Source organism: Sinohyriopsis cumingii, chromosome 6 (genome assembly GCF_028554795.1).
Source record: "Sinohyriopsis cumingii isolate HCF-2022 chromosome 6, ASM2855479v2, whole genome shotgun sequence".
NCBI classification, from domain to species: Eukaryota; Metazoa; Mollusca; class Bivalvia; order Unionida; family Unionidae; genus Sinohyriopsis; species Sinohyriopsis cumingii.
Genome location: NC_142966.1, coordinates 38,664,731 through 38,691,951, shown reverse-complemented (window position 1 = coordinate 38,691,951; position 27,221 = coordinate 38,664,731). Strand labels below are relative to the sequence as shown.

Below are 27,221 nucleotides of genomic sequence, written 5' to 3'. Positions count from 1 at the left end.
TCATGTCAGGAAAAGCAGACATAATTTTTTTTTCAACATGACCATGGTGTAGGTCTCATTGGCACCATTTTAATTTGCAACCAACTAGACACCTTAAGTCTTTTAGTGAAATTCCCAAGTTGACGTGATCATCTAGTAAAAGCAAGATTTTAAACACAGCCCAAAGTTAGTAGGATTCTACCTTACCCAAAATAAAAAGCTCTCAGCAAAGCCTGGTAACTGTGAAAGAGGAATAATTCAAGTTATTTTGTGGAAACAATATTGGTAAGAGATGGATGAATGGACAAACTAAAGGAAATCAGCCTTTTGGTGGGTGTTTAACAAAAAGATGATGAAAATGAAATTTTTGTTGGACAATTTCTACATAATGTATGCCAATTCTAACAAGTAACCATAGAAAGAGGAAGATAATACACAGTACATAGCAAACACAAAAGCATTATAATGGAACTGGTTTATTACTGTCAATTTAAAATGGTACAATTTATCAGAAAGCTGCAATATTTTTATGTTGAATGGATTGCACTAAATTAGTAAGACTAGACTTTATACTATCAATCACAAAATATGTAGAATAATTATAGGGTTTACACTTGTGCATTTGTCATATCTTGAATAGGCATAACACAAAATAACTGACAGTCTAATACATTCTTAAAACTTGTATAGCAAAAATGTGGAAAGTATGTTTATAAAATGACCAAAACCATTTGGGACTGAACAATATTACCTAGAAATGACCAAAACTATCTAGAACTGACCAATACAATCTGGAACTAATGCTATCCAGAACTGACCAATACTATCTAGAACTGACCAATACTTTCTGGAACTGATCAACACTATCTAGAACTGACCAAAACTATCTGTAACTGATCAATACTATCTAGAGCTTGCCAATGATTAAAGCTATATAGAAATGACCCAAACAATCTAGAAATGAATAAAACTTTATAAAAATGACCAAAACTGTCTAGAAATGTAGTATCTTCATTATCTTCATCTTATCTGGATTAAGAAAAAGTCTGTCTCTTGTGGGTTTTTTAAAATAAACAATATTGTACCTGATTGCACTTTTGATCTCAAATATAACACACACATACACACACACACACAATAAGAAGAGTACTGCATTATATGTTTCTGCTACATTTAATAGTTCTCTAAGTAGGCACCAGTAGAGATGATTGATGGGTCTCGGTTATCTATACTGGTCAAAGTTTAGAGTCTTAGTCTAATCTTAATATGCTAAAATCAGTATCTTATTTTCTGACTTACTATGACTGTGACCTTTTCCCAATGGACCCCCAAATATGAATGTTTCTTTATCATGCTTAGTGTGAGCCATCCACAAACTTATTCTAGAAAAAAAGGTTTATCTGCAAAACCCCATATTCCAGGAATGACTTTGACGTTTTGACCCATAATCAACTGCCCTCTTGAACACCTTAAGCCCCCCAAAATGTTTGGTCATGGTATGTGGCCTAGAGCTAATTTTATTATGCCAAAGCCATGTTTGTTCTTTCAGTCAGTGACCATAACCTTTTAACTTTTTAAAATGCCAAACCAATAAGCTTTTTTCTTACCCGAAGCATAAGTTATCCACATACTTTGGTAAAAGTAAATAGTTGAAAACTTAAATTTTTGTGCAGACACCATTGTTCACCTTTCAGCCACAGTTACTGTGAACTCTGACCCCAAATAAACTGGCTTCTACCTTTCTTCAAGTGCATGCCATTCATGCAGTCTAGTCTAGGTCTGTCATATACAACTAATGATGTGTGGAAATCATTTTTATTCTTTCAGACAGTGAACTTGACCATAAATCTTTTTACCCCCTAATTGATACTCTTCTTCCTAATTGAAAAGTGCAAGTCATCCATAAAGCTTGGCCAAGGTCTGTGATGCAGAAGTAATATTTTCAAGTGGAAGCCAATTTTATGCATTTCGTTACAGTCTCCTGACCTTTGACCTTTTGACTCTGAAAACAATAGATTTGTTCCAGGTGCAAGCCATCCACAAAATTTGGTCATGGTATATGGAGAAGTATTCCAGTTATTAAGGAAAAACAAAATAGGGAACAGAGGGATAAAAGTACCATAGTCATAACTTTATAAGCTCCATCTTATGGTGGGTGGTGTATAATAAAGAGAGTTCCTCAAAGGAACTGATGCTGTACTGGCCAAAACAAATTTCCATGAATTCCTGATGAGACAATATTTTCTTTTTAATTGCTGACTGTTGAACCTATTTCTAATATTCTTGAGTGATAAGATTTTGAATTAGTCATGTGGAATCATTACTCAATGTGAGAAAGGTGCCATTTTAATTCAGGACAAATTGGACACCATAAGAAGACCTTTGGCGAAACCCCATGTTCATGATTCATTGAGCAGAATTAGTTACAAATTTTTCAATATGTTCATTGTGGCATTCATATTTGATGTCAGATCAGCACTATTTCCTTCAGTACTGACTAAATATTATAATTAGTCTTCTGGTGAAAACCACATGTTGATATGACTTTCCATTTAGGAGGCATAGCAATATCAATATTTTGAAGATGGCTACCATGGTAGCCATAATGGATGCTTGATTGACATCATTTTCATTTATTACCAAGGTTGGCACCATTTTCGTTGAGTATCAACTTAGACATGATAAATATTTTAGGGTGAAATCCCAATGTTGATATTACTTTCTATCTGGCAGAAGTAGTGATAATTGTTTGCAGATGGCTGCTGTGGTGGCCATATTAGATATCAGATTCACAATTTTTATTTAGGGCCAAGTAGACACCATGTGAAGTATTCTGCTGACAACCTCATGACTGTCCATTCTGGATGAGTAGGAATAACAAGATTTTCAAGACAATTGGTGGCTATATTGGATACAAGTTTGACATAATTTTTATTCTGGATCAACCAAACATCATAAGAAGTCATTTAGTGAAAATCCCATGCTGCTACAACAATTCAGGTGAGTAGCAATAACAACATTTTCAAGATCTCTGTTGTGGTAGCCATACTGGGAGTCAGATTTGCACCAATTTCATTTCAGACCAACCAGATATCATAAGAAGTCCTTAAGTGAAGCCACATGTTCATATGACTATCCTTTTAGAAGAAGTAATGATAACATAAAATTTGGATATCCATGCAGAACTATTGTTGTTAAAGGCCAGCTGGACATAAATGAAGTTCACTGGTGAAACATCATGTCAGTCTGTTTAGAAGGAGTAACAATAACAAGATTTTCAAGATGGCTGCCAAAGCATTTGAGTTCAACTAAATATCATAAAAATTCTTTTAGTGAATATCCTGTGTTTATATGACCATCCATTCATGAGTAGCAACAACAAGACTTTCAAGATAACCACACTGGTGGCCATATTGAGTCCATTTTCATTAGGGTCCAAATGGATATGAGAAGCCTACTGGTGAAAATCACATGTCAATATGCCTATCCATTCAGAAGAAGTAGCAATAACAAGATTTCCAAAGTGACTGACTTGGCAACCATGCTGGACATCAGAGCAGCATTACTGTTTTTTTAGGACCAACAGTCTTAACAAACTCATGCTAACAGATGTACAGACAATAGATGATGGACAAAAGACCATCCTATAAACCATCCTGGTCTATAAAAATGATAAAAAAATTAGGTATGTTTTGTGCAAAAAAGGGCGTCATAAGGACTGTTCCAGTAAAATATACCTCAGACCCAGGGATGGCACTTAACCCATAGATTCAATTTAAAATTCTGAATTGTTTTCATATGAACTCTGAGTAATTACAGTACATTGTACCATATTTTTAAGAAAGCTCCTTCCCTGAGTAACCTTGTATCTTTAAATGGAAAATTCCAAAGTATGACCGAATACTAAGATATCCAAAATGATGATAATCAGACTGTTTCCTAAGACACCCATTGCCAGACTGTTTTTGTAGCACTTTGAAACCTAAGACACCCATTGCCAGACTGTTTTTGTGGCACTTTGAAACCTAAGACACCCATTGCCAGACTGTTTTTGTAGCACTTTGAAACCTAAGACACCCATTGCCAGACTGTTTTTATAGCACTTTGAAACCTAAGATACCCATTACCAGACTGTTTTTATAGCACTTTGAAACCTAAGATACCCATTACCAGACTGTTTTTATAGCACTTTGAAACCTAAGATACCCATTACCAGACTGTTTTTGTACCACTTTGAAACCTAAGATACCCATTACCAGACTGTTTTTGTACCACTTTGAAACCTAAGATACCCATTACCATTTTAGGTTCCATGTTTAGAACATATTATTATTATCAGCATCATAAATATTGTTTGACAGTGCAGTAATGTCATAAAAAAATCTAAAGTGTTTCTTTGACTAAATATTTAAAACACTATTTGAATTTGGTGATAGAACACTAACTGAAAGCAATCTCTAAGTGTATTGATTCTAATTATTCAGTTGATATCATTACAAGAAATTTAATATAAAAAACATAGACCCAGTATCCTTTAGGAATGTTTTATTTCACTGACACAATCAGCAATGAGTATTACAGTAGTTCATTGCAAAAGTATAACTATTTGCAAGTAGCTTGATTACATGAAAACAAAGAATTATTATAAATTTTAAATTATTTAAATGTCATATATAGAGAGTATGTTTAAATGTTTTCAAAATTTATTTCATTGGAAACTTGAAATGTTAAACACACACACATGTGACATTAATTGTTGTTGATTACAAGATTCATTATAGCCTCTCAGGGGGAAATATATTTTAAAGTATAACAAATTATAGAACTTGGTAAAATTAATTTGTTTATCCTTCACTGACTTAAAGTCTACTTTTCCATTTTGCTGCCACACAAAAAGTCTTTGATACAAATGTAAAAAAAAAGTGTAATAAAAGAACTCTAATGCTTTATTATATGCCATGCCTTTCTTAAACAGTACTTATATAGGCACTTGCATGTACATATAATTTCCATCTTGTGCATATCTGTAACCTTGACCTTTGACATCATTACCCTTATATAAATAGCTTACTTTTTCCCTCTAAGTATATATCATTGAAAAGGTTGCAGAAGATTTGTGGAGTCCATACATTTCATCTCTAGAACAAAGTGACCTTGACCTCCGAACCTTAAAAGCAGTAGGTTTCTTCTTTGGTCAAAGAATACACCACTCATGGAGACAGTTGTAAGGAGATGGGCAGTGACCACCCAGAAGCCATCTTATCTTCTTTGGATTTCTATATTTTAACTAGGACAAAGATTGTCTTGTAAAATCAATCTTGTGCCATGCCACATTGGTGGTAGGGCACATATTTTTACCCTAGACTGTTCATCCATCAAGTCTTTCACACCCAGTTTTTTCCTGGAGTCAATGTGGCTTTAAGCTTAGACTTTTTGCCACCCAAAGAAATTAGTTTCTTTCTTATGTAAAGTGCAAATAACCCACATTTTATGACCTCAAGATATTTTGTGAAAATCAAAACAGATTGACAGACAGCTGAATGAAAGTGCAGTGGTATGGTGCAATCTTCAAGTCTGACAAATACTGAATGAACTTGTTGGTCAAAACAAAACAAAGCAAAACTTGCTGCATTTGATACATTAGTAGAATTACGGTATGTCAAAATAAACACCTTCAGTTTGTAACAATAATAAAGTATTTATAATCTGTAACAAAAAAAGTACTTATAATCTATAACAATTATAAAGTTACTTATAGTCGGTAACAATTATAAAGTTACTTATAGTCGGTAACAATTATAAAGTTACTTATAGTCGGTAACAATTATAAAGTTACTTACAGTTTGTAACAATTATAAAGATACATACAGCCTGTAACAATTATAAAGTTACTTACAATCTATAACTATTCTAAAGTTAATTACAGTCTATAACAACTATAAAGTTAGTTATATAGTCTGAAACAAACATGAAGGTACTTATAGTCTGTAATGATAATAAAGGTACCTAAACTTTGTGACAATAATAAAGGCACTTAAAGTTGATAAAATAATACAGATTTGAAAGAATATATGATGTTAAAAGTTTTGAAAGTTTTACGTTATTATATATGTGATAAAATGTACTAGATATATAAAGCATTAATTTATTTTTAATTAGCAAAATAATGCATAAGCTTTGTCTTACAAAGACATCCATAATAATTAATTACCAGCAAATTCTACAACGACATCCATAATAATTAATTACCAGCACATTCTACAAGGACATCCATAATAATTAATTACCAGCACATTCTACAAGGACATCCATAATAATTACAAACAAATTATACTAGAACATACATAATAATTAATTACCAGCAAATTCTACTAGGCCATCCATAATTACCGGCAAATCATACAAGGACATCCAGCATTCTATCGAAATAAAACACATTTAAATAATCTATTCTGCATAAAATCCAACTGTATTTATGTTTGTAAAAACATTGCAGAAAAATGGCTATAACTGTTCTAAATAATTAGGTCATCTGCTAAATAATTAGGTCATCTGCAGATAGAAGCAAAGATGATCTGGCTTATCACCTTTCGTTTACCTTAAATGGGGGTGGGGTGGGGCTTAATTTGCTCAATTGTACAGACAAGTCTTTTGTTAAAAGAAGTCAAAGCCCAGATAGTTCACAAATGTTTTTAAAATAATGAAAAATTGTGAAAATCAAAACCGGCAATTTATAACATCATAATGTGTGTAAAATATCAAGACTAAGTTGTCTAGTATTTATGCTATTTTACTACTACAGATTTTGGACACTGGTAGACATAAAAATGGATGGTTACAGATTTTGGACATTGGTAGAAAACATAAAAATGGATGGTTACAGATTTTGGACATTGGTAGAAAACATAAAAATGGATGGTTATGACTATTGCACTACTATTTTAAAATCATTCAGCAATTTCAATAAACAACTGTCGGGTGATCATCCATGGTCAAAAAAGGAACCCATGATAAGGTGTAGACAATGGTACTGAATTACACAGGACTGTCAGTCATTTCTCATCATTAAGTGTAGACGATGGTACTGAATTATATAGGATTATCAGTAGTTTTCCATTAAATATAGACAATGGTACTTAATTATATAGGATTGTCAGTAGTTTTCCATCATTAAGTGTAGACAATGGTACTGAATTATATAGGATTGTCAGAAGTTTTCCTTTAAGTGTAGTCAATGGTACTGAATTATATAGGATTGTTGGTCATTTTCCATCATTAAATGTAGACAATGGTACTTAATTATATAGGATTGTCAGTAGTTTTCCATCATTAAGTGTAGACAATGGTACTGAATTATATAGGATTGTCAGTAGTTTTCCTATAAGTGTAGTCAATGGTACTGAATTATATAGGATTGTTGGTCATTTTCCTTCATTAAATGTAGACAATGGTACTTAATTATATAGGATTGTCAGTAGTTTTCCATTAAGTGTAGACAATGGTACTGAATTATATCGGATTTTCAGTCATTTTCCATCATTAAATGTAGACAATGGTACTTAATTATATAGGATTGTCAGTCATTTTCCATCAAGAAGTGTAGACAATGGTACTGAATTACATAGGATTTTGGTCATTTTCCATTAAGTGTAGACAATGGAACTGAATTATATAGGATTTTCAGTCACTGTCCACCATTTGCTGTATGTTTTCTAACAAAATTCAGATTTCAATACATCTGGTGTTGTTAACATTACTAAATACTAAACATAACTGAATCTTGAATTTGACAAAGTGCTCTTATCAGAAATCAGCACAAAAAATATGACTTGTCTCCACTTGAATTTGACAAAGTGCCCTACCAGAAATCAGCACAAGAAATATGACTCATCTCCACTTGAATTTGATAAAGTGCCCTATCAGAAATTGGCACAAGAAATATGACACATTTCCACTTGAATTTGACAAAGTGCCCTATCAGAAATCAGCACAAGAAATATGACACATTTCCACTTTGAATTTGACAAAGTGCCCTATCAGAAATCAGCACAAGAAATATGACTCGTCTCCACTTGAATTTGACAAAGTGTCCTATCAGAAATCGGTACAAGAAATATGACTCATCTCCACTTGAATTTGATAAAGTGCCCTTATCAGAAATGAGCACAAGAAATATGACTTGTCTCCACTTGAATTTCATTGAAACACTTCATATGATAGCCACAGGTTCATACACTGGTGGAGAAAAATGAATGATTTTTGGTTCCACAATATCTTTTACCTTCTTTTTCATGTCTTTAGAGTTTGGATCCAGGTCATTTTCCATGTCTTTTTTCTCCTCTCTGTGCAAATGATTGAGTAGTTGTGAAAAAATCTGGGTATTAAGAAGCTGAAACTTGCGGATCCTTGACACCATCTTTTGCAATTCCTGTAATTAAAAAAATGACCTATCAGTATGGACCTTATGCACATGGACTACCATAAACCCTATACCAGGTGTCAGCAACCTATGTAAAGGCATGCATAATGAGTTTTTGTTTTGTATTGTACGTACTAAAAATCATTATTATATTAAAGGGACAAATGTGACTTTGCACACAGCACTTTACAACTGAGCAGACCTGGTTCAGCAGTTCTAATCAGTTGCTGATGCATGACCTATACAAAAATTATAACTACCATGCCAATGCCTGCAGTATCCACAAGTATGAGGACTACCCTATACCCATAGGTATTTGGAATACCCTATACCTTATATACATAGGTATTTGGACTACCCTATACCCATAGGTATTTGGACTATGCTATACCCTATACCCATAGGTATTTGGAATACCCTATACCCTATATCCATAGGTATTTGGACTACCCTATACCCATAGGTATTTGGAATACCCTATACCCTATATCCATACGCATGAGGACTACCCTATACCCTTTATCCTTAACCATGAGGACTACCCCATACCCTATATCCATAAGCATGAGGGCTACCCTATACCTTTATCCATAATCATGAGGGCTACCCTATACCCTATACCCATATGTATTTGGAATACCCTATACCCTATATCCATAAGCATGAGGACTACCCTATACCCTTTATCCATAAGCATGAGGGCTACCCTATACCTTTATCCATAATCATGAGGGCTACCCTATACCCTATACCCATAGGTATTTGGAATACCCTATACCCTATAACCATAAGCATGAGGGATACCCTATACCCTTTATCCATAAGCATGAGGGCTACCCTATACCCTTTATCCATAATCATGAGGGCTACCCTATACACTTTATCCATAAGCATGAGGGCTACCCTATACCCTTTATCCATAAGCATGAGGACTACCCTATACCCTTTATCCATAATCATGAGGGCTACCCTATACCCTTTATCCATAATCATGAGGGCTACCCTATACCCTTTATCCATAAGTATGAGGACTACCCTATACCCTTTATCCATAATCATGAGGGCTACCCTATACCCTTTATCCATAATCATGAGGGCTACCCTATACCCTTTATCCATAAGTATGAGGGCTACCCTATACCCATAGGTATTTGGACTACCCTATACCCTTTATCCATAAGCATGAGGGCTACCCTATACACTTTATCCATAAGTATGAGGGCTACCCTATACCCTTTATCCATAAGCATGAGGGCTACCCTATACCCATAGGTATTTGGACTACCCTATACCCTTTATCCATAAGCATGAGGGCTACCCTATACCCTTTATCCATAAGTATGAGGACTACCCTATACACTTTATCCATAAGCATGAGGGCTACCCTATACCCTTTATCCATAAGCATGAGGGCTACCCTATACCCTTTATCCATAAGCATGAGGGCTACCCTATACACTTTATCCATAAGTATGAGGGCTACCCTATACCCTTTATCCATAAGCATGAGGGCTACCCTATACCCATAGGTATTTGGACTACCCTATACCCTTTATCCATAAGCATGAGGGCTACCCTATACACTTTATCCATAAGTATGAGGACTACCCTATACACTTTATCCATAAGTATGAAGACTACCCTATACCCATAGGTATTTGGACTACCCTATACCCTTTATCCATAAGCATGAGGGCTACCCTATACCCTTTATCCATAATCATGAGGGCTACCCTATACCCTTTATCCATAAGCATGAGGGCTACCCTATACCCTTTATCCATAAGCATGAGGGCTACCCTATACCCTTTATCCATAATCATGAGGGCTACCCTATACCCTTTATCCATAATCATGAGGGCTACCCTATACCCTTTATCCATAAGTATGAAGACTACCCTATACCCATAGGTATTTGGACTACCCTATACCCTTTATCCATAAGCATGAGGGCTACCCTATACCCTTTATCCATAATCATGAGGGCTACCCTATACCCTTTATCCATAACCATGAGGGCTACCCTATACCCTATATTCATAAGCATGAGGACTACCCTATACCCTTTATCCATAGCATGAGGACTACCCTATACACTTTATCCGTAAGTATGAGGACTACCCTATACACTTTATCCGTAAGTATGAGGATTACCCTATACACTTTATCCATAAGTAAGAGGGCTACCCTATACCCTTTATCCATAAGTATGAGGACTACCCTATACCCATAGGTATTTGGGCTACCCTATACCTTATATCCATAAGTATGAGAACTTTCCTATACCCTATACCAATAAATATGAAGACTACCCTATACCCATAGGTATATGGACTACCCTATACCCTATATCCATAAGCATGAGGACTACCCTATACCAATAAATATGAAGAGTACCCTATACCCTATACCCAAATGCAAGAGGATTACTCCATACCCATGGGCGCCCACAGCATAGGTCAAGGGGGTTCATATCACCCCTCTGGAAATCATACTGCAAATATATATATATATATATATATATATATATATATATATATATATATATATATATATATATATATATATATATATATATATATATATATATATATATATATATATATATATATATATATAAATTTTGACAAGTTTGATCATGCAAATGAAGCTGAAAATGTGTCACAAGATTCTGTTCAAAATGCTAATTAAATATCAGCTTTAGTTTCAGACTGCTTACTATACTAACTCACCCAGCCATGACTGACTGACACCCCCCCCTGCACAAAATCCTGAAGGGCGCCCATGCCCATACCCTAAAATTTTTAAAATTAGAAACAGTTCATTTCACTAAACTGTGAATAATGTTCAGTTTATACTTGAGGTTGTCTCACTTTTGACTTAAAGCATACTAGTAATAAAAAATACACATATTATATACACACAGGACACTGATGCACATGCCATGTTTTGGTTGGGTTGAAAGTTGAAATTTCTCTTAGAGGGAATTTTGATAAAGTTTAATTCAACATATATCATCAATAACTGTAATTGTCAGGTTTTTACATTAACATCTATCAACAATAACTGTAATTATCAAATTTTTACATTTACATTTATCTGTAATAACAGTATTTATCAGATTCTTACATTTATATGTCTTGCTAGTGATGGGGTCCAAGAAGCAGACTATAGCATAAGCAAATGTGTAAGACAACAAGGCAAGCACAAATTCTCATTACAGTACAAGTTTTGGGAGGAGAGATAAGCGACTGTTGTTAATAGGAATCTGATGGGAACAGAAATGAATACAGCTAGAAGTGGCAGGTTCATTACAATGGGCCCTGGTCTCTACAATTTGCTTGAGACAATGCACTCTCCACACTGCAACAGAATATGTTGAATGGTTCCTTAGCTATACTGATTACAAGAATCTGCTGCAATGGAAATGACATCAAAAGGGCAATAACTCTGTCTAGATTTGGACTGAAAAAATGAAACCTTTAAAAGGTACATCTACATTAACACATTAACACCCCTCCTTGGTAAGTCACATACAATGGGTCCAAATACATAGACTGGATCTACATTAACACCTCTGCTTGGTTAGTCACAAACAATGGGTCCAAATACCTAGACTGGATCTACATTAACACCTCTGCTCGGTTAGTCACAAACAATGGGTCCAAATACATAGACTGGATCTACATTAACACCTCTGCTCGGTTAGTCACAAACAATGGGTCCAAATACATAGACTGGATCTACATTAACACCTCTGCTTGGTTAGTCACAAACAATGGGTCCAAATACTAAGACTGGAACTACATTAACACCTCTGCTTGGTTAGTCACAAACAATGGGTCCAAATACCTAGACTGGATCTACATTAACACCTCTGCTTGGTTAGTCACAAACAATGGGTCCAAATACATAGACTGGATCTACATTAACACCTCTGCTTGGTTAGTCACAAACAATGGGTCCAAATACCTAGACTGGATCTACATTAACACCTCTGCTTGGTTAGTCACAAACAATGGGTCCAAATACATAGACTGGATCTACATTAACACCTCTGCTTGGTTAGTCACAAACAATGGGTCCAAATACCTAGACTGGACCTACATTAATACCTTGGTAAGTCACATACAGTATGTCCAAATGTATAGACTGGATCTACATTAACACCTCTGCTTGGTTAGTCACATACAATGGGTCCAAATACATAGACTGGATCTACATTAACACCTTGTTAAGTCACATACAATGGGTCCAAATACCTAGACTGGATCTACATTAACACCTTGGTAAGTCACATACAATGGGTCCAAATACTAAGACTGGATCTACATTAACACTTTGGTAAGTCACATACAATGGGTCCAAATACTAAGACTGGATCTACATTAACACCTTGGTAAGTCACATACAATGGGTCTAAATACCTAGACTGGATCTACATTAACACTTTGGTAAGTCACAAACAATGGGTCCAAATACCTAGACTGGATCTACATTAACACTTTGGTAAGTCACATACAATGGGTCCAAATACTAAGACTGGATCTACATTAACACTTTGGTAAGTCACAAAAAATGGGTCCAAATACCTAGACTGGATCTACATTAACACCTTGGTAAGTCACATACAATGGGTCCAAATACTAAGACTGGATATACATTAACACTTTGGTAAGTCACATACAATGGGTCCAAATACATAGACTGGATCTACATTAACACTTTGGTAAGTCACGAAAAATGGGTCCAAATACTAAGACTGGATATACATTAACACTTTGGTAAGTCACATACAATGGGTCCAAATACATAGACTGGATCTGCATTAACACCTTGGTAAGTCACATACAATGGGTCCAAATACTAAGACTGGATCTACATTAACACTTTGGTAAGTCACATACAATGGGTCCAAATACCTAGACTGGATCTACATTAACACCTTGGTAAGTCAAATACAATGGGTCCAAATACTAAGACTGGATCTACATTAACACTTTCGTAAGTCACATACAATGGGTCCAAACACATAGACTGGATCTGCATTAACACTTTGGTAAGTCACATACAATGGGTCCAAATACTAAGACTGGATCTACATTAACACTTTGGTAAGTCACAAAAAATGGGTCCAAATACCTAGACTGGATCTACATTAACACCTTGGTAAGCCACAAACAAAAAAAAATGGGTCCAAATACATAGACTGGATCTACATTAAGTCACATACAATGGGTCCAAATACTAAGACTGGATCTACATTAACACTTTGGTAAGTCACATACAATGGGTCCAAATACTAAGACTGGATCTACATTAACACTTTGGTAAGTCACATACAATGGGTCCAAATACTAAGACTGGATCTACATTAACACTTTGGTAAGTCACATACAATGGGTCCAAATACTAAGACTGGATCTACATTAACACTTTGGTAAGTCACAAAAAATGGGTCCAAATACCTAGACTGGATCTACATTAACACTTTGGTAAGTCACATACAATGGGTCCAAATACTAAGACTGGATCTACATTAACACTTTGGTAAGTCACAAAAAATGGGTCCAAATACCTAGACTGGATCTACATTAACACCTTGGTAAGTCACAAACAATGGGTCCAAATACCTAGACTGGATCTACATTAACACTTTGGTAAGTCACAAAAAATGGGTCCAAATACCGAGACTGGATCTACATTAACACCTTGGTAAGTCACATACAATGGGTCCAAATACTAAGACTGGATCTACATTAACACTTTGGTAAGTCACATACAATGGGTCCAAATACATAGACTGGATCTGCATTAACACCTCTGCTTGGTTAGTCACATACAATGGGTCCAAATACATAGACTGGATCTGCATTAACACCTTGGTAAGTCACAAAAAATGGGTCCAAATACTAAGACTGGATCTACATTAACACTTTGGTAAGTCACAAAAAATGGGTCCAAATACTAAGACTGGACCTACATTAACACTTTGGTAAGTCACATACAATAGGTCCAAATACATAGACTGGATCTACATTAACACCTTGGTAAGCCACAAACAAAAAAAAATGGGTCCAAATACATAGACTGGATCTACATTAACACTTTGGTAAGTCACATACAATGGGTCCAAATACTAAGACTGGACCTACATTAACACTTTGGTAAGTCACATACAATGGGTCCAAATACATAGACTGGATCTACATTAACACCTTGGTAAGTCACAAACAAAAAAAAAAATGGGTCCAAATACATAGACTGGATCTACATTAACACTTTGGTAAGTCACATACAATGGGTCCAAATACTAAGACTGGATATACATTAACACTTTGGTAAGTCACAAACAATGGGTCCAAATACATAGACTGGATATACATTAACACTTTGGTAAGTCACATACAATGGGTCCAAATACAGTGACTGGATCTACATTAACACCTTGGTAAGTCACATACAATGGGTCCAAATACATAGACTGGATATACATTAACACTTTGGTAAGTCACATACAATGGGTCCAAATACAGTGACTGGATTTACATTAATACCTTGGTAAGTCACATACAATGGGTCCAAATGTATAGACTGGATCTACATTAACACCTCTCCTTGGTAAGTCACATACAATGGGTCCAAATACCTAGACTGGACCTACATTAACACTTTCGTAAGTCACATACAATGGGTCCAAATACACCTCTCCCTCAATAACTTGCGCACAACGGGGTCCACAAACATAGACCGCACTATAAGCGAGGCACGAGTTACTGAGGGACCTCCAAAAATTAAAAAAAAATTGCTTTGACATCGAGAAAACTGTGGGGGGGGGGGGCATTAGGGAACTGGGCTGTTTAATGACTGAATCATCATTTTACGATCACGTCGATAATAATTTTTAATGATGCACTTTTTCTAATGAAGTTGTTCGTTATTATGTTTAAATAACATTTTTTTTTCAAAATATCCAACATATGAAAGATCGTTCCAACTGGTTTGAACAAACATCACATGTATGTGAAAAATTTGTCTATTATGTCACTGCTTTCTGTTTTCTTGATGAGTCTGATTCCTGTTGTGGTGTTTAATAGTATCTTGCCAAATCGGTAGTCGATAATTTGGAAACTAGACTAACTGTTAATATACCACCAAACAAGATGCCTTTTTTGTTAAAAAACACATGACACTTATTTCGTGACATGTCTATGTCGAAACTCAATTTTTATTGTTCAATTAGTACAATGTTAATGTCATGATTTCAATGGAAGTAATAATGAAATTTCTTATCATCCCTGAGGATATTTCTAAATGCCAGTTCAAGAATTCTCTGAAACTCACTTGCCCACAATGGTCCGTATCTGTGAAATCAAGCTCTATGTCTTACAAAGTATTGATTTTGCTTGGCTGCCTTGTTATCTTTGATCACAGTTATGAAAGAGTCAGTTAATTTAAGGTAGTTTCTGTTACATACACAATAACGTTTATTACCGTGTTCGATTGATCAAATGAAGTGAGTTTACGCGACATATGACTGAGGCAGCTAGATTTTAAGTTACTCCGATTTTTGTACCTTTTAACTTTTCTTTTATTCCACCTCCTTTTTATAATTCAAAAGACATTATTAATGTGCTAATACAAAGGAGGCCAGCTTTTAATTCAGTGCAACAATACAACAAATACTTCCGCAAGTCAGTTATCAAAACACGGTCGGCACTTAATTAGGTTCTCAGAGAAATGCACGCAGACATAGCTGTTATAGTGGATTGACGCATTTTATGTTTAATTACTAGAGGACAAATTGCATTTATGATGATTACACTTAAAAGGAACTAAAATATGGAACTAGAACACAAATTTCAATTGATAAAAAAATTATTTAATTTAAATTTATTTATTACAGTACTGCCTCCACTCGACGTAAGTGACATTTTCATTGATCAAAATTTCCTTACATATCGTTAATTGTGGTGTACTAGGAATGTCGTTTGGAAAGAAAATGTAAAAAATTGTATGAGCTATTTTTAAATTTGATATTTCATAATGTTGATTAAAATTTCCAGGTCCTATCTACCGTTTTCAATGATAAAACGAGCAATACATCAAAGTTTCCGTTACCAATTTTGATCGCGATTTTCTTCAAGTTCAACAAATAGGGATAAATTTTGGGGGTATTTTCAGGTTTAAAAAATGGGATCCACACCTGACACCGCATTATAAGTGGGTTTGCGAGTTATCAGGGTGTGAGTTATCAAGGGAGTGGTGGACATAGACTGGATCTACAGTAAACACCTCTCCTTGGTAAGTCACATACAATGGGTCCAAATACAATGGGTCCAAATATCAATGGATCCAGATACAACAGGTCCAAACATGATGGGTCCAAATACAACAGGTCCAAATACAACGGATCCAAATACAATGGATCCAAAAACAATGGATCCAAATACATTGGGTCCAAATACAATGGATCTAAACACAATGGGTCCAAATACAATTGGTCCAAATAAAATGGATCCAAATACAATGGGTCCAAATACAATGGATCCAAATATAATGGGTCCAAATACAATGGGTCCAAATACAATGGATCCAAATACAATGGGTCTAAATACAATGGGTCCAAATACAATGGGTCCAAATACAATGGATCCAAATACGATGGGTCCAAATACAATGGATCCAAATACAATGGGTCCAAATGCAATGGGTTCAAATACAATGGATCAAAATAGACTGAATCTCTAGAGGAAATCATGAGGTACTTAGGCACCTCTGAAAAATTAAAATAGGAATGGACATCAACAGTGAGAAGATAAATGGTAGGTGGGGCAGGGTTAAATCATTGAATTCTCATTTATATAATCATGTCTGCAATAACTGTCAATAAATACTTTTTAACTGATGAAACAGTATACTTTTCTCTATAAATTACCTTTTTCAAGAAAACCAATCTTTGACAGCACATTAAATACATTTCTACAAGAGGTAAAGCATCATGTGTGCAAGCAAAAATATTGTATATTACATCACTGCTTTGAAGATATATTTTTGTGTATTGTTGCTTGGTTCCTTTTCTACCTTTGATCACATGTAAATATGCCTTGTGCGTGGTTCCACTGCTGTCTTTGTTTACATGTAAGTATGCCTTGTGCTTGGTTTCCTTGCTATCTTGGATCACATGTAAGTATGCCTTGTGCATGGTTTCCTTGCTATTTTGGATCACATGTAAGTATACCTTGTGCATGGTTTCCTTGCTATTTTGGATCACATGTAAGTATACCTTGTGCTTGATTCCCATGCTACACATGATCACATGTAAATTATGCCTTGTGCATGGTTCTCTTGCTACCCTTGATCACATGTAAGTATGCATTGTGCTTGATTCCCATGATACACATGATCACATGTAAATATGCCTTGTGCTTGGTTCCCTTGTTATCATTGATCACATTAAGTATGCATTGTGCTTGCTTCCCTTGCTGTATTTGATCACATGTAAATATGCATTGTGCATGGTTCCCTTGCTATCTTTTATCACATGTAGGTATGCCTTGTGCATGGTTCTCTTGCTACCCTTGATCACATGTAAGTATGCCTTGTGCTTGATTCCCATGCTACACATGATCACATGTAAATATGCCTTGTGCTTGGTTCTCTTCTACCCTTGATCACATGTAAGTATGCATTGTGCTTGCTTCCCTTGCTGTATTTGATCACATGTAAATATGCATTGTGCATGGTACCCTTGCTATCTTTTATCACATGTAGGTATGCCTTGTGCATGGTTCTCTTGCTACCCTTGATCACATGTAAGTATGCCTTGTACTTGATTCCCATGCTACACATGATCACATGTAAATTATGCCTTGTGCATGGTTCTCTTGCTACCCTTGATCACATATAAGTATGCAATGTGCTTGATTCCCATGATACACATGATCACATGTAAATATGCCTTGTGCTTGGTTCCCTTGTTATCATTGATCACATTAAGTATGCATTGTGCTTGCTTCCCTTGCTGTATTTGATCACATGTAAATATGCATTGTGCATGGTTCCCTTGCTATCTTTTATCACATGTAGGTATGCCTTGTGCATGGTTCTCTTGCTACCCTTGATCACATGTAAGTATGCCTTGTGCTTGATTCCCATGCTACACATGATCACATGTAAATATGCCTTGTGCTTGGTTCTCTTCTACCCTTGATCACATGTAAGTATGCATTGTGCTTGCTTCCCTTGCTGTATTTGATCACATGTAAATATGCATTGTGCATGGTACCCTTGCTATCTTTTATCACATGTAGGTATGCCTTGTGCATGGTTCTCTTGCTACCCTTGATCACATGTAAGTATGCCTTGTGCTTGATTCCCATGCTACACATGATCACATGTAAATATGCCTTGTGCATGGTTCTCTTGTTACCCTTGATCACATGTAAGTATGCCTTGTGCTTGATTCCCATGCTACACATGATCACATGTAAATATGCCTTGTGCTTGCTTCCATTGCTACCCTTGATCACATGTAAGTATGCATTGTGCATGGTTCCCTTGCTATCTTTTATCACATGTAAGTATGCCTTGTGCATGGTTCCCTTGCTACATCTATCTTTGATCACATTTGTTATTGAATAGAATAATCCTTCTGATTAATGTTGGATACCTTAATTATGTTAAATAATAATACTTAAAACAGTGTTTAAATGGTCAACTGAAATCAGCTGACTTGACACACAACCATTAGTTCTATAGCAGGTAGGATATGCATGATTTTTAACTTTTACTTCAAGGTTTGATACAAATGACACCTGTAATGTGATAATTCAAAGCAGAGCAAACTTTTAGTTACAACATAGACTTTCACATGTAATTGATCAAAAAAGACTTAATGCATGCAGTCAGCAGTCAACATCTAATTAAATTCTCATAGCAATGCTCATCACTCCGAGAGCCGATTCACAGCACTAGTAAGATAATAGGGGTTTTGTATTTTTGTTACTGAACTTGGTCAAAACCTTTAACTGTCATGACTTTGTCCTCATATGACACATGCACCCATGCACACACATGTGATTGCAATTCATGTGTGTCTACTAGCAAAGCTACCATAAGGCACCCATGCCAGAGGCTAGTCATATGGGGTAGAAAACTATGATGAGTAACCAAGAACAAAAGTGCTATTATCATTCTAATGTTGTCAATCATTAGGTTACAAAATTACATTAGTGATTATTATGGTTCCAAATCCTGAAACCAAAAATGCACTGGCAAACATGCAAATGTTTACTTGATTTTCACTGCCTGTAAATCAGAGTTCTTAATGCTCCAGTTTCAAATCTGTGCTCTGAGTCACCATTGGTTTTCTATTTCTACCATCATGGTGTCAAACTCAGCCAAGGTAATCATTTTATCCTCAACAGCCATATAGTACAACTTGGTAAATGTATTGAGACTACTTTGTGTTGCCATGAGAACATCTGAACAGACATATTTACAAATGCAGCTATAATGAGATTATTTTTCCAGTGCCGCTAGCATTACACTGATCACTCCTGATATGGCTCCAAGAACAATTCAGGTTAGTGTGCCTAGAATAGTTGCCATAGTCATGATTCCCACCACATCTAGACCAATGGTGGTTGCTATGGCAATTCCACAAATAGCATCTACAACCAACCACACATATTTGTATTTCATGAGTAGCACAATTTTCTTCACCATTTTTTCATGCCACAGCTATTGTTCTGCTTCAATTATTTTATGTCAGTAACACTGAAGGTCAATCATAGTTCTATTAATAATGTGATTAAAAAGTATGTTTGCTTAACAGGCTGGCCTTCTTCAGGTGTAATATGTATATGCACTTCTAACCAATTATTCTTTTTTCTTGCTATAACTGTCATACAGTCATTGAAAATACCTTTTGGGGGGGGAAATATTGAAACTGAATACTGAAATTTCCAGGTGACTGTGTGTTCTAAGGACCTGGAATTGTGTTTATAAAAGACTATACTGATTATGCACTGATAGGTTTTTAAATTATCACCTGAAAACTGTTACACGGATAAGTGCCATCTTGTTGAATCTTGGTTGAGTTAATGTTGATGCAACATAATTAACTGGGAACGCATCTTGGGTGGATTTGTTGGTCTGGTAGTAGATACTCACTTACAAGTGGAACATAATTACATTTAATATTAGCATATGCTGTCAGCTGGTCCAACATATTGTCCACAAATTCTGCAACTTCATCACCATGGTCAGAATCCTTCACTTATATGTAATAACACACTTATATGTAATAACACTTATATGTAATAACACACTTATATGTAATAACACATCTTTAAGCACAAACATTAAGGATAGTTAAATATCCATTTTGAAAAACTGGATCCCTTTGAACTGAACTCCTTCTCTATCAACTGGCATATGTAAAAAAAATTTAAAACTAAGTTTCTTTGCTGCTCTGGGCTAAGGCTACTGCATGATGGGACATTATTATTTGAAAGCTGCACTGGGCTAAGGCTACTGCATGATGGGACATTATTATTTGAAAGCTGCTCTGGGCTAAGGCTATTGCATGATGGGACATTATTATTTGAAAGCTGCACTGGGGTAAGGCTACTGCATGATGGGACATTATTATTTGAAAGCTGCTCTGGACTAAGGCTACTGCATGATGGGACATTATTATTTGAAAGCTGCTCTGGACTAAGGCTACTGCATGATGGGACATTATTATTTGAAAGCTGCTCTGGGCTAAGGCTACTGCATGATGGGACATTATTATTTTGAAAGCTGCTCTGGGCTAAGGCTATTGCATGATGGGACATTATTATTTGAAAGCTGCTCTGGACTAAGGCTGCTGCATGATTGGACATTATTATTTGAAAGCTGCTCTGGGCTAAGGCTACTGCATGATGGGACATTATTATTTGAAAGCTGCTCTGGGCTAAGGCTATTGCATGATGGGACATTATTATTTGAAAGCTGTTCTGGGCTAAGGCTACTTCATGATTGGACATTATTATTGGAAAGCTGCTCTGGGCTAAGGCTATTGCATGATGGGACATTATTATCTGAAAGCTGCTCTGGACTAAGGCTACTGCATGATGGGATATTATTATCTGAAAGCTGCTCTGGGCTAAGGCTATTGCATGATGGGACATTATTATTTGAAAGCTGCTCTGGACTAAGGCTACTGCATGATGGGACATTATTATTTGAAAGCTGCACTGGGCTAAGGCTACTGCATGATAGGACATTATTTGAAAGCTGCACTGGGCTAAGGCTACTGCATGATGGGACATTATTATTTGAAAGCTGCTCTGGACTAAGGCTACTGTATGATGGGACATTATTATTTGAAAGCTGCACTGGGCTAAGGCTACTGCATGATAGGACATTATTATTTGAAAGCTGCACTGGGCTAAGGCTACTGCATGATGGGACATTATTATTATAAAGCTGCTCTGGGCTAAGGCTACTGCATGATGGGACATTATTATTTGAAAGCTGCACTGGGCTAAGGCTACTGCATGATAGGACATTATTATTTGAAAGCTGCACTGGGCTAAGGCTACTGCATGATGGGACATTATTATTTGAAAGCTGCTCTGGGCTAAGGCTACTGCATGATGGGACATTATTATTTGAAAGCTGCTCTGGACTAAGGCTACTGCATGATGGGACATTATTATTTGAAAGCTGCACTGGGCTAAGGCTACTGCATGATAGGACATTATTATTTGAAAGCTGCACTGGGCTAAGGCTACTGTATGATGGGACATTATTATTTGAAAATGTAACAGGTTCAATTACTGATCATTAATAATTTCCCATACTCAAAGCATAATTATCTTAAGTGGTCAAAAATTTTGGCAATAGCACACTGCCTTCATCAGCAACCAATGTTGATCACATGACTTAAAATGGTCGCATGATATGAGACTTGTGTAGATGGGTAGTAATTCAAGCCTCTCATCCCTATTTGGTGATGGCCTTCGCTATTGTATTGAAATCACCTCCTTCACCTTCATTTTCCATGTGTTTTCCACAGATATAACCTTGGTCTAATTGGGAATGATGGAATGTCAAATATTTCTACAATGTTCACATATGACAGATGACTCTCTATTAATGTGTTCCTTAATTGTTGTTTCTAACACTCAGCCTGTTTCACTGATGTAGTCATTCTCAGTCATTACATTTGATATAATAAACCACACCACATTTTTTCAAATTTTCTGTTTTGTCCTACACATGTGTAAGTTGTTCTCTTAATAAGTTGTATGGTTTGTTATGTACTTTAATCCCATGTTGTCTGAATACTCTAGCTACAATTTTTGATGTACTGCACTTATATGGCATACATATGTTGGTTCTATTTGAGCCACTACTAGTTTTGTTTGTATTTTTTTTCTTGTTTCTATCAGCTTGAAAATCCTCTCTGGATAGTAATTTACTCTGAGTGCAGATTTCACATGCTCCACTTCCTCCATTCAATCTATCTCATCAGTGACTATGGAGTTAGGTCAGTGCAATAAAGATCTCACTACTGACCTTGGTGTTCCAGATTATGATTGAAAACAATTAGAGTTACCGCACTTCAGTAAAATCAAGTGAAGCAGAAAGGTCAAATCATATGTACAGTGCAGCAGAAAGGTCAAATCATGTGTACAGTGAAGCAGAAAGGTCAAATCATGTTGACAGTTAATCAGAAATGTCAAATCATTTGGACAGTGAAGCAGAAAGGTCAAATCATGTGGACAGTGAAGCAGAAAGGTCAAATCATGTGGACAGTGAAGCAGAAAGGTCAAATCATGTGGACAGTGAAGCAGAAAGGTCAAATCATGTGGACAGTGAAGCAGAAAAGTCCCGCTAGTCTTGTGCTTTAATATAGCTATCAATATTGTAGTGAAATGATGACCAATGAATGGAAAATATTAGTCTGCTATTTGGTTTTTCCTTGTCTACAAATATTAGACATAAAACGTTTATTTTTATTGCATATTACCATATACACTCGCTTATAAGACATTTCCAACTGCAAACTTCACAGACTCAAATCTGCCATCGCATTTAGTGCTGTCAGATCTGGGTCTATGAAGTGTGTAAAGAGTAATTAAAATAACAAACAGCATAGACCCTGATCTGCAGATGCCTTATGCTATAGCATATCAGGATTTTTGTTGTTTGCAGTTTGACTTATCTTATAAGCAAGTATATACAGTATCAGTATAAAGTAAGCCACCACATCCAGACAGAACTCCAGAGATGTCACATCTAAGGGCAGTAAGCAAGTCAAATATTTTGTATGTGAAATCAATAAAGGCAATTTTAATGGTTATAATATGAAAGCAGGCAATAAATTACACAAGTGCATGTCATTTTTAGAATGCTTTTGCCGACCATGTCAGGTCACATTAAAGACGGACAAAAATATGACTGCAGTATGAAAAGAAAAAATATTTCAAAAAGATAGTGCCAATAATTTAAATGAATGAATGAATGAATAAATGAATGAATGAATGAATGAATGAATGAATAGACATTTTTTTAAAAAAAAAGCTCTATAGACTTGAACAAATGTGAATTATAAACAAACTTGCTATCATATTAAATCCAGTTAAAAATGACAGAGGCATAGTAGTGAAACAAGAAAAAGAAAATGCATACAATTCCCTCCAAAGTATCATTCTTCATGTCAACCCTGTTGACCTTCACGATGTGGTAGCAGAAGTCCAGAACCTCAAAACGTCTGTGTTGCTGCAGTAGAACCATTAGTGTGCATCCTGCCCAGTTTAGACCCTCACCAAATAGTTGTCTGTATTATGATGGAAATGAAAGAAATCTGAATATTTTGTAAACATTGGAATGAAATGTGCATTCAGTTTATTAGTTCTTTAATGTATATACATGTCCTCAGTGGGACTGTTTTCAAGATACAATAATGCAAAAGGTATACACTGTAACCAATCTTCGACTGTGAAATATACAATATTTGGCCCTCAATAAAGTAGAATTGTAAATGATGGATGCATCAACAAAGATTTGGCCATCAAAAAACTAGAAATGTAAATGATGGATGCATCAACAAGGACCCACTCACTAAAATAAGCCTAGCAGGCTTTAAACAGAGGTACCTAAGTTGATAAACCAAAGTTGGGAAAATGGGCATTCAGGGGCTATAACTCCTGTAAATACTGCTGGAATGCTGAGAAATCCAGCTCATTCAAAGGCTTATTAATATGAAAGTGTATCATAAATCTGCTTGAAATCAATATTCTGTGGTAGAGTTACACATCAAAAACCCAAGTTCAATGGACAAGCCATCAGCAGCCATAACATTTCTATATGATGCTGTCAGATGTTTAAAATCAAAAGCAATTAAGGTGTTTCCTGTAAAATGCTGCATGCTAAAGTTAGCTGAAATCCAATAATCCTTATTAAGGTAGTGCTGTGGAAAGTGAAGTCAGGAGGATGGAGAGTCCAATGCAATAAATCCTGCAAATGATGTTCAGATCACATCAATATGAAACTGCATTTGTTAAATTCCAGTGCAAAAATGATTTCATCAATATGAAATTGTATTTGTTGAAATCCAGCTCAAACAAGATCTCATTAATGTGAAATTGCATTTGTTTAAATCTAGTGCAAAAAAGATTTCATAAGTATGAAATTGCATTGGTTGACATCCAACAATTAGAGGTAATGTATTGCTACATAAACCAAAGTCTAGAGAGAGACAATCAGGGGGCATAACTCCTGAAGGCAATGTTCAAATTCTCATCTATACAGAGCTGTGTGCCAATTTTGAATGAATTCCAACAAATCTTGGTAGAGTTATGCTGCAGACTCCAAAGACAGGGACAGACAATGAAGTACCATAACTCCAGTAAATGTCATGGAATGCTAGAACTCCATCTTGCTCCAGATCTCACCAATACAAAGCTGCTGGCCACATTCAGTTGAAATCCAACAAACCTTGGTAGAATTAAGTTGCTAAAGCTAAAGCCAGCAGACAGAAAGTTAGGGGGCATAATTCCTGCAAATAATGTACATGAATGCTGGATTTCTAACTCATGCAGGGATTTGTCAATATAAAGCTGCAATTGATAAAAATAAAATAACCATTGGTAAATGAACACAAAAGAAATCAAAGTCAGGCAGATGAGCAATCAGGGGACACAACTCTAGTAAATAAACTAGTGAAACACTTTCTTCAAGGTCTCATCAAAGTTCAACTGCATGCCAAAAAAGGCTGAAATCTGATCATCCTTGGTAAAGTTAAACTGGTGAAAGGAAAGCCATGCGGTCAGGTACTTGGAGACTATAACTCCATTAATTAATGATTCAGAAGGCTGACAATCAAACTTTTGAGATCTCATCAATATCAATTAGCTGCATACCAATTTTGGTTCAAGTCCAATATTATCGTGTAATGTCATCATCTAAAACCCAAATTAATGACAAGCAGATGGATTGATTGATTGATGAACACATGATAAATGTGATTATTACTGCACTTCACAGACTTCAACAGGCATGGGCAAAATGAGAAATATGATTCCTATAGAAATCTACAGTCTTCAAACATGATTGCCATAGCATTCCACAGTCTCCAAATTTAATTACCATAGCACTCCACAGTCTTCAAACATGATTGCCATAGCACTCTACAGTCTTCAAACTTAATTACCATAGCACTCCAGTCTTCAAACTTGATTACCATAGCACTCTACAGTCTTCAAACATGATCAAACATGATTACCATAGCACTCTACAGTGTTTACACTTGATCACCATAGCACTCCACAGTCTTCAAACATGATTACCATAGCACTCCACGGTCTTCAAACATGAATACTATAACACTCCAGTCTTCAAGCTTGATTACCATAGCACTCCACAGTCTCCAAACAAAATTGCCACAGCACTCCACAGTCTTCAAACAAATTGATTGCCATAGCACTCCACAGACTTCAACAGATGGGGCCAAATGATATTTTCATATTTTGCAGGATCAAATCAATGTTATTGCATATGCAGATCCATATATCTATGTGTATTTTTTCACTTGAGGCTAAGTGAAATACACGTACAGAAAAAGGATTATACAAACTTGTACTGTACCTAGAGAAGTGAATACAGAGAGCCCTAAAAATCCATATTTAAAACTACACACTATTTAGTGACTGTTAGTTATTGTGAATTCATTGTTATTCACAATGTACTAAATTTTGCAGTTTGTGTGTAATGCAGACTGTTTCCACCACCAACCAGGGAAGTAAACAGTGTATTTATTGTGGTGAGAAATACACAACACGACAAGCTTATGAAATATGATGCTCAAAGCAAAGTGACAGATAGAGATTTAATCATGATGATGAATGCAAATTGACAAATAGAAATGTACTCATGATGATCAATACAGACTGACAGATAGCGTGATGTGATGTGATTTTTATTTTTAACGTAGCTTTAAAAAAAAATTCAGTCATATTCCTACGATGTCTGCAATGGGGCAGTTTATAGTGATGTCTAGCACTGGGGCATCATGCCGCAGACATGTAGCATGATGTCCCACCCAGTCACATTATCCTGACACTGGGTCGACCAGTCCTAACACTAACCTCTTAATGCTGAACGCCAAGCGAGGCAGCTGTTAGTACCATTTTTTAAGTCTCTGGAATGACTTGGCCGGGGATCGAACCCATGACCTCCCGCATCCGAGGCAGACACTCTAACCACTAGGCCACTGGAGCGGTTCTGATAGATAGCAATTTAATCATGATGATGAATGCAAATT

The 27,221-nt window shown here is 35.8% G+C and overlaps 1 protein-coding gene across 2 annotated transcripts in view; it reads right to left on the bottom strand.

Moving 5' to 3' along the window:
- Positions 1-439: 439 nt before the first annotated feature.
- The window catches only part of LOC149796741 (cytoplasmic FMR1-interacting protein 1-like), a 190,522-nt gene continuing 163,740 nt past the window's right edge, over positions 440-27,221 (bottom strand). For both annotated transcript variants that reach the window (XM_089961389.1, XM_089961390.1), the window contains 2 exons: positions 24,089-24,236; positions 440-8,407 (listed from right to left, as the gene is read on the bottom strand). In XM_089961389.1, the coding sequence (XP_089817515.1) occupies positions 8,189-8,407; positions 24,089-24,236 (367 nt within the window). In that variant the 3' untranslated portion in view covers positions 440-8,188. The remainder of the gene's footprint in view (positions 8,408-24,088; positions 24,237-27,221) is intronic.